This window comes from Doryrhamphus excisus, linkage group LG13 (assembly GCF_037039965.1).
Source record: "Doryrhamphus excisus strain RoL-2023G ecotype Guam linkage group LG13, RoL_Dexc_Guam_v1.1, whole genome shotgun sequence".
NCBI classification, from domain to species: domain Eukaryota; kingdom Metazoa; phylum Chordata; class Actinopteri; order Syngnathiformes; family Syngnathidae; genus Doryrhamphus; species Doryrhamphus excisus.
This window is the reverse complement of record NC_136369.1, coordinates 20,131,480-20,146,530: the sequence shown is the minus strand read 5'-3', so window position 1 is coordinate 20,146,530 and position 15,051 is coordinate 20,131,480. Positions and strand designations below refer to the sequence as shown.

At 38.8% G+C, this 15,051-nt stretch overlaps 1 protein-coding gene across 1 annotated transcript in view; it reads left to right on the top strand.

The window, feature by feature from the left end:
* Positions 1-540: 540 nt before the first annotated feature.
* The window catches only part of thsd4 (thrombospondin type 1 domain containing 4), a 31,286-nt gene continuing 16,775 nt past the window's right edge, over positions 541-15,051 (top strand). The window contains exons 1-7 of the mRNA XM_058088654.2: positions 541-1,447; positions 2,514-2,568; positions 2,678-2,744; positions 4,401-4,690; positions 8,190-8,517; positions 9,918-10,020; positions 11,558-11,697. Of these exons, the coding sequence (XP_057944637.2) occupies positions 2,540-2,568; positions 2,678-2,744; positions 4,401-4,690; positions 8,190-8,517; positions 9,918-10,020; positions 11,558-11,697 (957 nt within the window). The 5' untranslated portion in view covers positions 541-1,447; positions 2,514-2,539. The remainder of the gene's footprint in view (positions 1,448-2,513; positions 2,569-2,677; positions 2,745-4,400; positions 4,691-8,189; positions 8,518-9,917; positions 10,021-11,557; positions 11,698-15,051) is intronic.

The following is a 15,051-nucleotide window of genomic DNA, read 5'->3' as shown; positions in this document are numbered from 1 at the left end:
GGGGTAAGGATGTTTGTCTTTATTTGCACAAATTAATTTTTAAATAATTTTAAATAATGTCACAGATTTTTAAACCATTTTAACACAATACAATAATGATGTTTTTTGGCATCAAAATACAAATACAATTGTTTATAAACATAAATGGGAATACAATACCAGGTGTCTGTTGGGGGGAAAAGATTTTTATCTTTATTTGGACAAATTAATTTTAAAATAATTTAGAATAATGTCACCAATTTTTAAACCATTTTTACACAATATAATAATGATGTTTATTTGGCATAAAAATACAAATAAAATTGCATTATAAAATAAATAGAAATCAGGTACCGGGTGGCTATTTAGTTTATGGTTGTTTATTATTTAATGAAATTTATTTTTAAATAATTTTCAATAATGTTACAGATTTTTAAAAACATTTTCTCACAAAAATATAATGAGGTTTAATTTCTATAAAAATACAAATAAAATAAATAAATACGACTCATCATGTAATAATAATGGCATACGGAGTACCAGGTGTATGATTACTTATTTTTCATACAAAATGCATTTATGTCTTTTCAAAACAGTTTTCCTACAAATAATCTTTTATACGTGTAACTCCAAGGACTACTCAAGGTCCTAGGAGTTGCGTGAACTCCCGCTGGAATGTCCCTGAAGGGTCGTGGAGGCTTGACCAGGTCTGGACCATCTGCTCATGCAAACCATGCGTAAATAATCGGTGTTTTTAACCCCGGTTTAATGACGCAGTACCAAGCAGGGAGCTGTAATATCTTGTCTCCTTTATTAATATACATTTCCATAGTACTTTTACTGTGAATTAATTCATTCTGCTAATTTATTTGAATTATTTAGTCATTTTTAGATTGTCCTAATATTTTGTAGGATTATTATAGATTTATTCATGTGAATGAAAATGTCTGAATGTTGTTTATGTTGGTATATATGTCTCACCGAGATGCCTCTGGTGGGTTCATGCAGAACAATAACACTTCATTATTGATGCTTTAATTGGTCTGTGAAGGATTTGTAAACACTGGAGTCAAAGGTCACCCCTCACCTCCTTCCCAGCCCCCCCCCTGCAGACAGATGCATGGAGGATAATAATAGCTTTCAAACAGAGCATGATTATCCCTGCAGAGAACCGTGCATCCAGCAGGGGGCGCAAAAGAGTCGGCTTTTCTAACCGCATGTCGCCTCTCTGCAGAGCTTCTGTCATTCAGTCAAGTAGTGAGTGCAGAAGCAACAGGAGCCGAACAGGAGGAGTTTGGTGGTTCTCTGAGTTTGGATTCGACCTTCAATCGGAGCCGATATGCGTGTTTCACTTCATTCGGCGGGTGGGATGTGTGGACGGGAGCAAACTTGGACTGAAAGTGGATTCATGGAGGAGGATCCTGCAGAGTAGAACATGTCCGGTGGAGTTTAAGAATACCTGCAGCAGGTAAGTCCTCATTATTATTATTATTTTTATTATTATTATTTTTATTATTATTATTATTATTATTATTATTATTTCTGCATGTGTTATTTGTATAACCTGGTGTTCCATGACTGCATGTGGCTGATTCATTGCAACTATATCCAAGAGGCACTTTGGATAAAAGTTGGATAAAAGTTATGTCCATCTTTGAGGGGTTGTGGTTCGTCAGCAGCGGGGTGGGGGTGTCTCTATTAGGTGCCAGAGGTCGTAGGGCAACTCACACGGTCAAGTGGGGGGGGTCATGAAGAGTGTTTATGCTTGCTTTTTGACCTGGATGTCATCTAGTTGACTTTCAATGTGAATCTGCAGGACAGGACTGGAATGAATGGATGAGTCAGGATGAGAAAATATGAGATGTAATGATGTAAAAATAATTATTTAATAAAATAAAAAAATTAACAATTCAATCTTCTGCCATGAAAACACATCAATCTTTTTTAGAAGTGTCTGTAATTTGAATAAAAAATGATTTAGTTTTATAGTATTTCTTTTGTTTGCTGCACTATTTTAGATAATAATTTTTAATGTTTTGGTGAGTGCTGTAAATTGCAAACATTTATTTATTTTTGCTATTTATTTATATACATTTAATATATAAATGTATAATTTATAAATGAATATTATATTCATTCATTCATTTTCTATCACTTTTTTCTACCGCTTTTTGGCCAGCCAATCACAAGGCACATATAGACAAACAACCATTCACACTCACATTCATACCTATGGACAATTTGGAGTGGCTAATTAACCTAGCATGTTTTTGGAATGTGGGAGGAAACCGGAGTACCCGGAGAAAACCCACGCATGCACGGGGAGAACATGCAAACTCCACACAGAGATGGCCGAGGATGGAATTGAACCCTGGTCTCCTAGCTGTGAGGTCTGCGCGCTAACCACTAGACCACCGTGCCGCCCTGAATATAATATATAATATTAATAATAACCTCAATGGCACTGGAGTACAAACCGCTTGAAAGGTTTGAATGAGCAAGTTTGCATTGTAATTTCTACTTCTCGTTGTTAGTGTGGAAGTGCAAACGTCCATCAACAATGCGAGGAGTGTGCTTGTGGATCATCAGGTAAAAGTGGCATTTTGCACTTCATTGCGGCACCATCATATCATCATATCATCATATCATCATACATCGTCTTGTTGATATGAAATGAGTAATACGGATGTCTTATTAGGGTTTTGCTGTTTCTTCTGCTTTGCTCGGAGCCTCTGAGGTGCCAGCACACAACCGACCACAGGAAGGTGAGAAGCAGCACCCGAGTCCAAACACGTGCCGTCTTCGGTTCTCATGTTGTCAGACTCTTCTTTCTCTGCTTTGTCATCGCATGCTTGGCACCGGCATGACGTTTTCTCTTTCTGTTCGCCAAATGCCTCCCAGGAAACTTCCTGCTTCCTGCTAAGTGTGGACAGACAGTGGGAACGCTCCCAAAAACCTCAAGCCACCGCAGGGTGCTGATGGTTTTTTGTGTTTGGAGGGCGAGAGGTTAACAGCAAGGAACCAACATACGTCATTGGTCCTGTTGCTGCTGTTTTGTGGAATATACTTTTTCATAAGTGACCTTGTGGACAGGCTTTCTTATTTTTACTGTCTCATGCACACCTTATCATTATTAACTCATTTAATCACAGTCATCTTTTCAAAGACATTTTAGACGATTTTGACTGACTTTCAAAACAGACATATTTCACACATACTTACAAATGGTGACTATTCATTCATTTTCTACCGCTTATCCTCACGAGCATCGCGGGGGTGCTGGAGCCTATCCCAGCTGTCTTCGGCCAATCACAGTATGGCAATTCAATTTCTGTGAAAAATAAACAGGTTGGAAGAAAAGGTAGCAGGTTGAATATTGGCAACAGGACAGGTAACGTACTGTTTTTATTTTATTTTGACCATAGCCACCTTTGTCATATTATGTCTCATATCCCCAGAATTTAATTTAATTTAATTTAATTTAATTTAATTTAATTTAATTTAATTTAATTTAATTTAATTTAATTTAATTTAATTTAATTTAATTTAATTTTAAAATACCACTTATCCTCACGAGGGTCACGGGGGTGCTGGAGCCTATCCCAGCTGTCTCGGGGCGAGAGGCGGGGTACACCCTGGACTGGTGGCCAGCCAATCACAGGGCACATATAGACAAACAACCATTCACACTCACATTCATACCTATGAACAATTTGGAGTGGCCAATTAACCTAGCATGTTTTTGGAATGTGTTAGTGTTCTTACAAAGAACACTAAACTCATCACACACCAACTTAACACTCAAAAGGTATAATTAACCACTTGACCACTGTGCAGCCCCACCTTATCATTATTAACTAATTTAATCCCAGCTTTTTTTCAAAGACATTTTAGACAATTTTACTTACAAATGGTGACTAATCATGATTAATTAATTTGAAAACTGTGATTAATGTAATGACATTTTTAGTTACAATGCATTGGACGACTGCTTTGAATGTGAATCGGCCAAAGAAAAAGCAAAGCGGATGTGGTCCAATTCCAAACTGTATGACCTCGGAGCTATTGGACTTTGTTCTGATGTGCGACCTTTGAACTTTTGCGCATACGAGCTACCGTCGCCAGTCTTGCCTTTCAAACTTCCCATCCAGAAGAAGTCCAAGCCGCCTGGACGCTGGTGAATGGGACTACTTAAGCAGATCCACAGTAAACCGTGCCTGGCTTGGCACCGTACTGGTCCATCACAAGTTGACTTAAATGTCTCTGGCGAGGTCTCAAAGAAGGACGGAGCCAAGGAGCCGAGGAGCCGAGGAGCCGAGGAAGGCTGCTGGCCAACACTTAAAAACCTGGACTGGATCTCTTAGAGATGAGATCACTGACTTGTGAGGACATTTAAGATGTTTGGCATCTGATTGTTGCAGGTCCCCCAGAGGACAGCCACCCTGCAGGACTTTAGAACGGACCATGGAGGACTTCAAGGCTCCTGGGGTTCCTGGGGGTCCTGGTCGGCCTGCTCTCTGACCTGTGGAAGTGGCGTACAGGAAAGGAGTCGACCCTGCCTGCGGGTGTACGCGCCGTCCTTACACCACAGACATGTCATCTCAGCCCTGAAGCCTTCAGTTCCTGTGTACCGAGACACCGCGGCATGGTCTGACGGCGGAGGTCACCAGGAACCGCGTCACTTGATGGCGACCCCACCTGGTGGACGCAGGTACGGCGACATTGGATGGAAGTTTGTCTCTGACATTATTTCATCAACAAATCCAACATATGATGTTTTGCTAACTCAAGAAATCAAAAATGTTAAAGTACATTTAGTCGTCAACAAATCCAACGTATGTGTTTTTGCTAACGATAGGGGAAATTCAGTCGTCAACAAATCGAACAAACGCATTTTAGCTATTATTAAAGGCGGTTCAGTCACCAACAAATCTAAGGTGTGTGTTTATGCTAACATTAAGGATAATTTAGTAGTCAACAAATTTCATGTAGACATTTTTGCTAACGTTAATGGCGATTTAGTCATCTACAAATCTAGCGTATGTGTTTATGCTAACATTAAGGATAATTTAGTAGTCAACAAATTTCATGTAGACATTTTTGCTAACGTTAATGCCGTTTTATTCATCTACAAATCTAGCGTGTGTGTTTTGCTAACGTTAGAGGAAATTTAGTCGTCAACAAATCTAGCATATGTGTTTTTGCTAACGTTAGGGGAAATTCAGTCATCAACAAATCTAAGAAACGCATTTTTGTTATTATTAAAGGCCATTCAGTCGTCAACAAATCTAGCGTATGTGTTCATGCTAACGTTAGAGGCAATTTTGTTGTCATACACATTTGTGCATTGCACATTTTTACGTTAATGGCATTTTAGTTATCTACAAATCTAGCGTATGTGTTTATGCTAACATTAAGGATAATGTAGTAGTCAACAAATTTCATGTAGAGATTTTTGCTAACATTAATGGCGATTTAGTCATCTACAAATCTAGCTATGTGTTTATGCTAACGTTTAAGGCGATTTTGTTGTCAACAAATCGAACATACACATTTTTGCAAATTTGTAATCAACAAATTTCATGTACATAATTTTACTAACATTAAGGATAATTTAGTAGTCAACAAATTTCTTGTAGACATTTTTACGTTAATGGCGTTTTAGTTATCTACAAATCTAGGGTATGTGTTTTTGCTAACATTAAGGATAATTTAGTAGTCAACAAATTTCTTGTAGACATTTTTACGTTAATGGCGTTTTAGTTATCTACAAATCTAGGGTATGTGTTTTTGCTAACATTAAGGATAATTTAGTAGTCAACAAATTTCTTGTAGACATTTTTACGTTAATGGCGTTTTAGTTATCTACAAATCTAGCGTATGTGTTTTTGCTAACATTAAGGATGTCAGTCTGATGATAATTTAGTAGTCAACAAATTTCAACGTTAATGGCGATTTAGTCATCTACAAATCTAGCGTATGTGTTTTTGCTAACATTAAAGGCGATTTTGTTGTCAACAAATCGAACATACACATTTTTGCAAATTAGTAATCAACAAATTTTATGTACATGGTTTTACTAACATTAAGGATATTTAAGTAGTCAACAAATTTCTTGTAGACATTTTTACGTTAATGGCATTTTAGTTATCTACAAATCTAGCGTATGTGTTTATGCTAACATTAAGGATAACGTAGTAGTCAACAAATTTCATGTAGACAGTTTGCTAACATTAATGGCGATTTAGTCATCTACAAATCTAGCGTATGTGTTTATGCTAACGTTTAAGGCGATTTTGTTGTCAACAAATCGAACATACACATTTTTGCAAATTAGTAATCAACAAATTTCATGTACATAATTTTACTAACATTAAGGATAATTTAGTAGTCAACAAATTTCGTGTAGACATTTTTACGTTAATGGTGTTTTAGTCATCTACAAATCTAGGGTATGTGTTTTTGCTAACATTAAGGATGTTAGTCTGATGATAATTTAGTAGTCAACAAATTTCAACGTTAATGGCAATTTAGTCGTCAACAAATCTAGCGTATGTGTTTATGCTAACGTTAAAGGCGATTTTGTTGTCAACAAATTGAACATACACATTTTTGCAATTTAGTAGTCAACAAATTTCATGTAGACATTTTTGCTAACGTTAATGGCGATTTAGTCATCTACAAATCTAGAGTTTGTGTTTTTGCTAACATTAAGGATAATTTAGTAGTCAACAAATTTCATGTAGACATTTTTGCTAACGTTAATGGCATTTTAGTTATCTACAAATCTAGCGTATGTGTTTATGCTAACGTTAATGGCGATTTAGTCATCTACAAATCTAGAGTTTGTGTTTTTGCTAACATTAAGGATAATTTAGTAGTCAACAAAGTTCATGTGACATTTTTACGTTAATCGTGATTTAGTCATCGACAAATCTAGCGCATGTGTTTTTGCTAATGTTAATGCCGATTTAGTTATCTACAAATCTAGAGTATATGTTTTTGCTAACATTAAGGATACTTTAGTAGTCAACAAATTTCATGTAGACATTTTTACGTTAATGCCGTTTTAGTCATCTACAAATCTAGGGTATGTGTTTTTGCTAACATTAAGGATAATTTAGTAGTCAACAAATTTCATATAGACATTTTTACGAACGTTAATGGCAATTTAGTCATCTACAAATCTAGCGTGTGTTTTGCTAACATTAGAGGCAATTTAGTCGTCAACAAATCTAGCGTATGTGTTTATGCTAATGTTAATGGCGATTTAGTTATCTACAAATCTAGCGTATGTGTTTTTGCTAACATTAAGGATAATTTAGTAGTCAACAAAGTTTAAAGGCGATTTAGTCAGCAACAAATCACACACCACAAACATACGCATGTTTTCCAACGTTAAAAGCAATTAGTTGTAAACATATTTTGGAGGCCATTTAATTGCCAACCAATCTGACGCACATGGTTTTGCTAACATTAAATTTGATTTAGTCGTCAACAAATTTAACGTGCATGTTTTTGTCAAAATAAATGCTAAGCTAGTGACTTCAACAAACGTTTTGTTCAGTGATGATTAAAGACAAACGAACGTCTTCAGTGGATCCAATGTCCAGTATGTCTTTTCCTAAACATCAGCGGCCATTATGAGTCTTTGTATGTGTTTTTGTACTTTTCAACCGGCCTAACTAACCCGTGATCTTGTGGTTCTTGAGCCAAGTCCTTAAAGCCCCCACCCTTCAAATCAGTGAGGGCTGCCAAACCCTGTCGCCAGTGGACCATCAAGAAATCAGAAACAAACAACAAACAAATGCTGTTTTTCTTTTGACTTTATAATAGGTACAGTATTTGTCCAGACAATCCTGCTGGGTCTGAAAGTCTGCCTGACCCCCCTCGGCCCCCCCTCTAACCTCACCCTGTGCAAAGCTCATCTTTAAATGATGGGAGTCAAAGGCCCGGCTTGTGCTTGGCAGCTTTAAGATCCACTTCCTGTTAACTTTGAACAAATAACACTGACAGCTGAGCAGCAGATCGGGGGGGGCTCCATGGAGATGAATGATGACCATACAGTAGGTTCTTAAATTCCAGTGTTGCTCAGGAGGTCTAATTTGGCTTTGGGGGTCTTGAGACTGACCCAACTTGTCTAAAGTGTAGAAGGAAGGGAATCGTTGTTGTTTGTTTGAAGGGTTGAGCATTTTTTATTGTGTTTTCAGGCGGATTATTCCCATCACCCCAGGCAGGTACGGCTACGGAAAAGCTCCTTTGCATTCCAATGCGGAGCAGACCGGGTCCGGAAGAGTCCACCACCCCGACAGACAGAAACGCTCGGCTTCCTCCCGACATGTTGGCCTCAGGTCGCGCCACCAAACGCACCACCACAGCCGGGCCCAAACGCAGCCTCTCTGGGCGCCGCTCTACCGGCAGACCTCGGCCAGACAGAGTTCCGGATCCCAGCAGCAGAAATCCGAGAGTCCGTACGACCCCCTGCCCACTTCTGTTTGCACGGGGCAGCACGCTCACCGCAGGCTCTGCAGCACTAATGTACGCATTTTTTTTATACATCTACATTCTTACGTAGAAGTAGATATCATCAACTTATTGGGCGCTGCAAATGCATCATGATGCATTCAAAGCGCGTCAGTTGTAAAGTAAATCACAGTCTCCGCTTGTTTAGATTCACAGAAACCTGCTTTTCATCTAAACTGAAAAAAGAGCACAGAGTCATGTGAACTTCCTGGAGCGACAAAAACGACCATTCCATTTTTTTTGTGTCACCTTGTCCTCACCCACCTTTGGGAACAAACAAAGCCTTGCTGTGTGTTTAAGGTCATGCTAGGGTGACGCAGAGATGTTAGCGTTAGACCTCTCGTGTTTGTTTGGATTTCAAAACACTCCCCCCCCCATAGGAAAATGTATCTGTTCCAGTGTCAAACTGTACTGGCCATTGGTAATGATAATGGTAATGGTTTAATTTCATTTGAACATGCATCAGATTCCAATAGAGTGCATCCCATAATCAGTTCCCAGTTCCACATGTCCAAAAGGAGTAGGAAGAAGCAAAGCTTATTAAATCCTACCCCTCCATCTGGTACTTTTACAATCACTAACTCTTACATTTGTTCACTTCCTGCTTTCCTAATATAATTTAAGGTTTTTAAATTAAATTAAATTAAATTAAATTAAATTAAATTAAATTAAATTAAATTAAATTAAATTAAATTAAATTAAATTAAATTAAATTAAATTAAATTTTTTTGTCACATACCAAAGTAGGAGGTGATATGAGCATCCAATGCCATAATGGGTACCATAGTAAGTGTCAATATAGTGATATATATAGCCATTCCCATTAGCTAGCTCATATTAACATATAAACTTCATGTTTCATGTAAGGATTGTGAATGAGGGGCAAAAAAAGCACACTTCCCCTTTAAGGGAACTTTTAACATTGTGAATGCATTGTGTGTAAGTGTAAAAAGAAGTTACAAGCCCATACAAGTGTAAAAAAAGTTTTTAAAGTACATTTTAACATGTTTAACTGTCATATCAGTGTCAAAAGATTTTTCTAAGTAACATTTGAACATTTTTAACTGTCACAGAATTCAAAGAAAAGGAAAGAAATATGTGTTTATGTTTCACATAAGGATTGTGAATGATGGCCAAAAAATGGACCCTTCCCCTTTAAGGAACTTTTAACATTGTGAATGCATTGTGAATAAGTGTAAAAAGAAGTTACAAGCCCATACAAGTGCAAAAAAAATCAGTTTTTAAAGTACATTTGAACATGTTTAAGTGTCATACCAGTGTCGAAAGATGTTTTAAGTAATATTTGAACATTTTTAACTGTCACAGATTTTTGCTGTCTTTTTTAGATCGGGGGTCAAAATAAGGTTAATTCTTGCAAAGGTTTTGTGCTCACGTTTCTTCTTGCTGCTTTCCAGGCCTGTCCTGCATCCAGCAAACACATCCGAGCTGTTCAATGTTCCGCATACAACAAGCAGCCTTTTATGGGCCGACTGTACGACTGGGAGCCCTTTCACGAAGGTGAGCATGGTGTCTCATTTCCTGGTAAACACGGGACATTGTTGAAGAAATAAATGTAAATAGTCAAGTCTGCCAATTGTGAGGTCACAGTTGTTCACATTTCCCTGACCTGTGACTTATTCTTTTCCTGCCTGGCCTCGGTGGCGTTGATAAATGTTTGTTTATTCAAACTCGCTGACCTTTTCTCACTTGGCTTGTAACCAGGCAAACGTTTAATTTACCGCATATTTTAGCAAGAGATGCTTTATGTGTTTGCTTTTTTATTTGACTTTTTATGGGCGGGTTTAGTAAAGTGCTGCACTTTACTCAACCTCCATTACCGACAATTCATCTTCACTTTTGTCTTTCATTCATTCATTTTATAATAATAATAATAAGCACATTTTCTACCGCTTATCCTCACAAGGGGGGTGCCGGAGCCTATCCCAGCTGTCTTGGGGCGAGAGGCGAGGTACACCCTGGACTGGTGGCCAGCCAATCACAGGGCACATATAGACAAACAACCCACGCATGCACGGGGAAAACATGTAAACTCCAAACAGAGATGGCCGAGGGTGGAATTGAACCGACGCAGCCCCCAGTGTGAAGGAACCCCCCCCCCCCCGAGGAAACACTGGAGTTAAAAGCTAAAGACTAAGAGCATAAAGTAGGACTAAAAAGATAAAAATGTAAGAAAAAGTTTAAAATATTAGTTAAAAGTCTGATTAAAAAGGTGTGTCTTTAATCTTTTTTTAAAAAATATCAAGGAGTAGGAAGTATTTTTATTTTCATTTTTATTTTTATTTTTATTTTTATTTTTATTTTTATTTTTATTTTTATTTTTATTTTTATTTTTATTTTTATTTTTATTTTTATTTTTATTTTTATTTTTATTTTTATTTTTATTTTTATTTTTATTTTTATTTTTATTTTTATTTTTATTTTTATTTTTATTTTTATTTTTATTTTTATTTTTATTTTTATTTTTATTTTTATTTTTATTTTTTGTCACATACGTGATTAAAAAGGCATGTCTTTAATCTTTTTCTTTAAAATATCAAGCTAACCACTCGTCCACCGTGCAGCACTTTTGTCTTTCTGGAAATGTTATTTACTGTGGGTGTGCTTCCACTGCCGTCCAACAGGTGGCGGCAAATCACTTTCATAAATAGCTAATGCGGCAATTAAAAAAAAATACAGTAGCAATGTGTGCTAAAAATATTTTAAAAAATATATGCATACACAATTCTATTTGATATATTTTTCCCATTTTTATTAACTTAAAAAACGTTTTTTAAAAAAGTTTAAATAAAAAGAGCTTAAAATAATTTTATGCTGGTTAAAAGCGCATACATTAGATGTGTAAAACAGACCAAATCATCCATCCCCAACAATGACACATGAAAAAGTATGGAATGGTCAAATGATTGGAAAGGAGTTTAGTCAACGTTCCCAAATGCCAAACGGCATCTCGGGTGTGACATTATCGTGTTTCCTTTCAGCCAGCGGCTATAGTGACCCCCCCAGTCCTCTAAATCTGCTTTAAATCTGCTTTCAGTTGTCGACGGTCAACACTGCCAGCTCAACTGCCGGGCGGCGGGCTTCAGGTTCTACGTGCGATTATCCGATAAGGTGATTGACGGGACGCCCTGCGGACACAATGATTCTTCTTCTGTGTGCGTGGAGGGACAGTGCACGGTAGGATCACCCTCAATTATACTTCATCTACTTATCCACCCGGCTGTCATGTATACGGCCAGGAGGGGGCAGGAAAGGATTACAGGGAGCGACTGCAGCGTCGATTCTCAGGTCAACAGGAAGTTTGGATCAAACCGGGACTCCTTGTACTTTCCATCCTCTTTCCCATCCAAGTGGCTAAAAACACACCTGTCGGATTTGGACCGACAACTTGCTGTGTAGGAGCGAATGTGATCCGTTCACGTCTTAACAAAGAAGGATCACCTTTCTGTCCACCCAAAGCGGTGCGTTCACTTCCCGCTCTGTTCCTCGCACGTTCTTTCTCATCCGCAAAAAAGGAGGTGACTTTTTTTTTTCTTTATTGTTCGAGTCAGCTGCTCTAGTCATTCGACACGGAAATCCTCCCTTCCTGGGTGAGCGATAACGCCAAAACATCTGGCTAGTATGAATCAGGTACTGCTCTCGTCATATCAATACGGCCCTGATGAGCTTTTCAAGCGGTTCTGGGCGGAAAAAAATTATAATTATAATGAAGTATGAGATGTCTGTGAGACCGGGATGTAGTCATTCAATTTCCAATCTAATACAGAGTAAAATAAAAAATACAATCTACGTTCCAAACGATGCATTCGACTTGAAAAAATGACATGGTGTATTTGAACGCAGCACCTCACGGCTCATAATAGCAATGTTAAAGGGAACCTCATTCATTCATTCATTTTCTACCGCTTATCCTCACGAGGGGTGCTGGAGCCTATCCCAGCTGTCTTCAGGCGAGAGGTGGGGTACACCCTGGACTGGTGGCCAGCCAATCACAGGGCACATATAGACAAACAACCATTCACACTCACATTCATACCTATGGACAATTTGGAGTCGCTAATTAACCTAGCATGTTTTTGGAATGTGGGAGGAAACCGGAGTACCCGGAGAAAACCCACGCATGCACGGGGAGAACATGCAAACTCCACACAGACATGGCCGAGGGTGGAATTGAACCCTGGTCTCCTAGCTGTGAGGTCTGTGCACTAACCACTTTGTCCACCGTGCAGCCTAAAGGGGACCTATTATGCAAAATTTTCGGCCCTCAGTACTGAGTTGTGGGCTCCTATAGTGCAGCTGCACCCAAAGCTTCGCAGATCTTCCAGAATCTGCACCTATTCGTCTGTATTTCTTTAGATTTCATGCTTCCTGCGAAAACCATCTGTGTTAATGTATTCCACTCATGGATATTATTTAATACAGAGCAGCATACCTAGGGACAAGTTGGAGTGGCTAATTAACCTAGCATGTTTTTGGAATGTGGGAGGAAACCGGAGTACCCGGAGAAAACCCACGCATTCACCGGGAGAACATTTTTTTTCCATTAATTTATTTTCTTTGCATTTCCAAACGAGGGTCGCGGGGGTTGCTGGAGCCTATCCCAGCTGTCTTTGGGCGAGAGGCGGGGTACACCCTGGACTGGTGGCCAGCCAATCCCAGGGCACATATAGACAAACAACCATTCACACTCACATTCATACCTATGGACAATTTGGAGTGGCTAATTAACCTAGCATGTTTTTGAAATGTGGGAGGAAACCGGAGTACCCGGAGAAAACCCCACGAATAAACCGGGAGAACATCATTTTTTTTCAATGAATCACAATTCAATTGCCATAAAATTGGTAAATAATGGTAACTAAATAAAAAGCACACACACTCGGGTTCCTGCTGTAGCTGAAGGTAGCAAACCACTGAAGTGCTTTCAAGGAATGCATCCTGAAAGTCCGGGCGCTTGTGGGCGTGTTGATGTTTTCCCAAGTCCAAACATGCTGAGACAACTTCCTGAGGCTCAGGAGCATCAACACGCCAAGCATCACCACCAGACCTTTAAAACTGCTTTTCTCATAAACGAATGCGTGTCGGCGGCCGATTGCGTCTTTGCACATGCTTGTGGGATCGCGGCATCGGTATTCCCAATCACGGCGGACTAGTCTGGCAATGACATGATGCTGAGTTATGGAGGTCGGAGTTCACCGAAAGGGCAGCGCAGCCTTGAGTCTTGTTGTGCCGCTACTGTTCAGAGTCTGGGTATGAGAATTCCAGTCGTAGGACAGTCAGGACAAACGGCGGCTTAGGAGGATTTAGGATGTGAAGGAGATGACAGATTCATGTCTCGGTGTTGGACCATACATCCTGATGCTGGACTGCCGTCTGGCTCCTTCTGGCCTACTTGAAGTCCGCCGCTGGCCTGTGGACCGTCTCTTGAAGTTTGTCTCCACATCTTCCCACCCTTTGACTTCTGATCGGGAACAGAATGGAACGTTGAAGGTGCAGAAAGCAACGGAGGACGGTGTTAGCAGCCCAGTTAGTGGCATCTGAGGGCAGGCCCCTTCGGCAGATTTATGAGGGTACAACATTTGGTTATTTTTAGCAAGTCCTCGGGCAGACAGACGACTTTTGACAGTGACAGGACGCCATCTGGGTGGCGGTTTGTTGAAGAGCATGTCGGATGCTCGGGGATGTCAGACCGGTGCTGCGCTCCGTGTGTGGTCCGCGCTTCTCGGGTGCCGCACATTAAGGATCGTGTGAAGAAATACTACAATAAACATAGCATAATATTATTTTATTTCAATACATTTCTAGGAAATAACAGAAAGAAAAAAATATTAAAATATTTTTTACATTTTTTAAATATTACAAACTTGCACAATAATATTTTTTTATATAAAATTCTTTCTTTTAGAGATTTTTTTTACAAATACCATATATAGTTAGAACAAAATTAAGAGGGGATTTGAAAACAAAAAACAATTAACATAATCAGTTTTTCAAACGAATTCAGTTTTGGTGTCAAAATATCTAATATGAAATATTATGAGAAAAATGACTTTTTATGACAAGAAAAAAGTAGTCATCACAAAATGACTTTTCAATATTTCCGTCATAAGAATCCATTCTACCGCATGCTAAATATTCAGTGTGTCTTTTATAAATAAGACGTCAGCATGTGGCGTGTGTGGAAGGTCACAAGGTGAAGCCCCGTGGTAAATTAGGCACTCATCTTCGGGCATCTGACTTTGAGGAAAAAGGCGTGCGATGGGTGTATAAAGACGTTAAACTTATTTAGCATCTTTGACACTTGGTGATAGCATGCCATCACCCATCAGGAAAGTGCTAAGGACCGAAAGTGAGCCAGCAGTTCTATTTTGATTTTACGCCATGCCATGTAACTTGAAACTAAACATGCTAGCTAACATGCTAGCATGCAAACATCCTACAGTATTACCACCTGGAAAGGATACAATAGTTCTATAGTGATTATACACCATGAAATGTTGTTTTATAAAATTCTGAATGACATAAATAGAT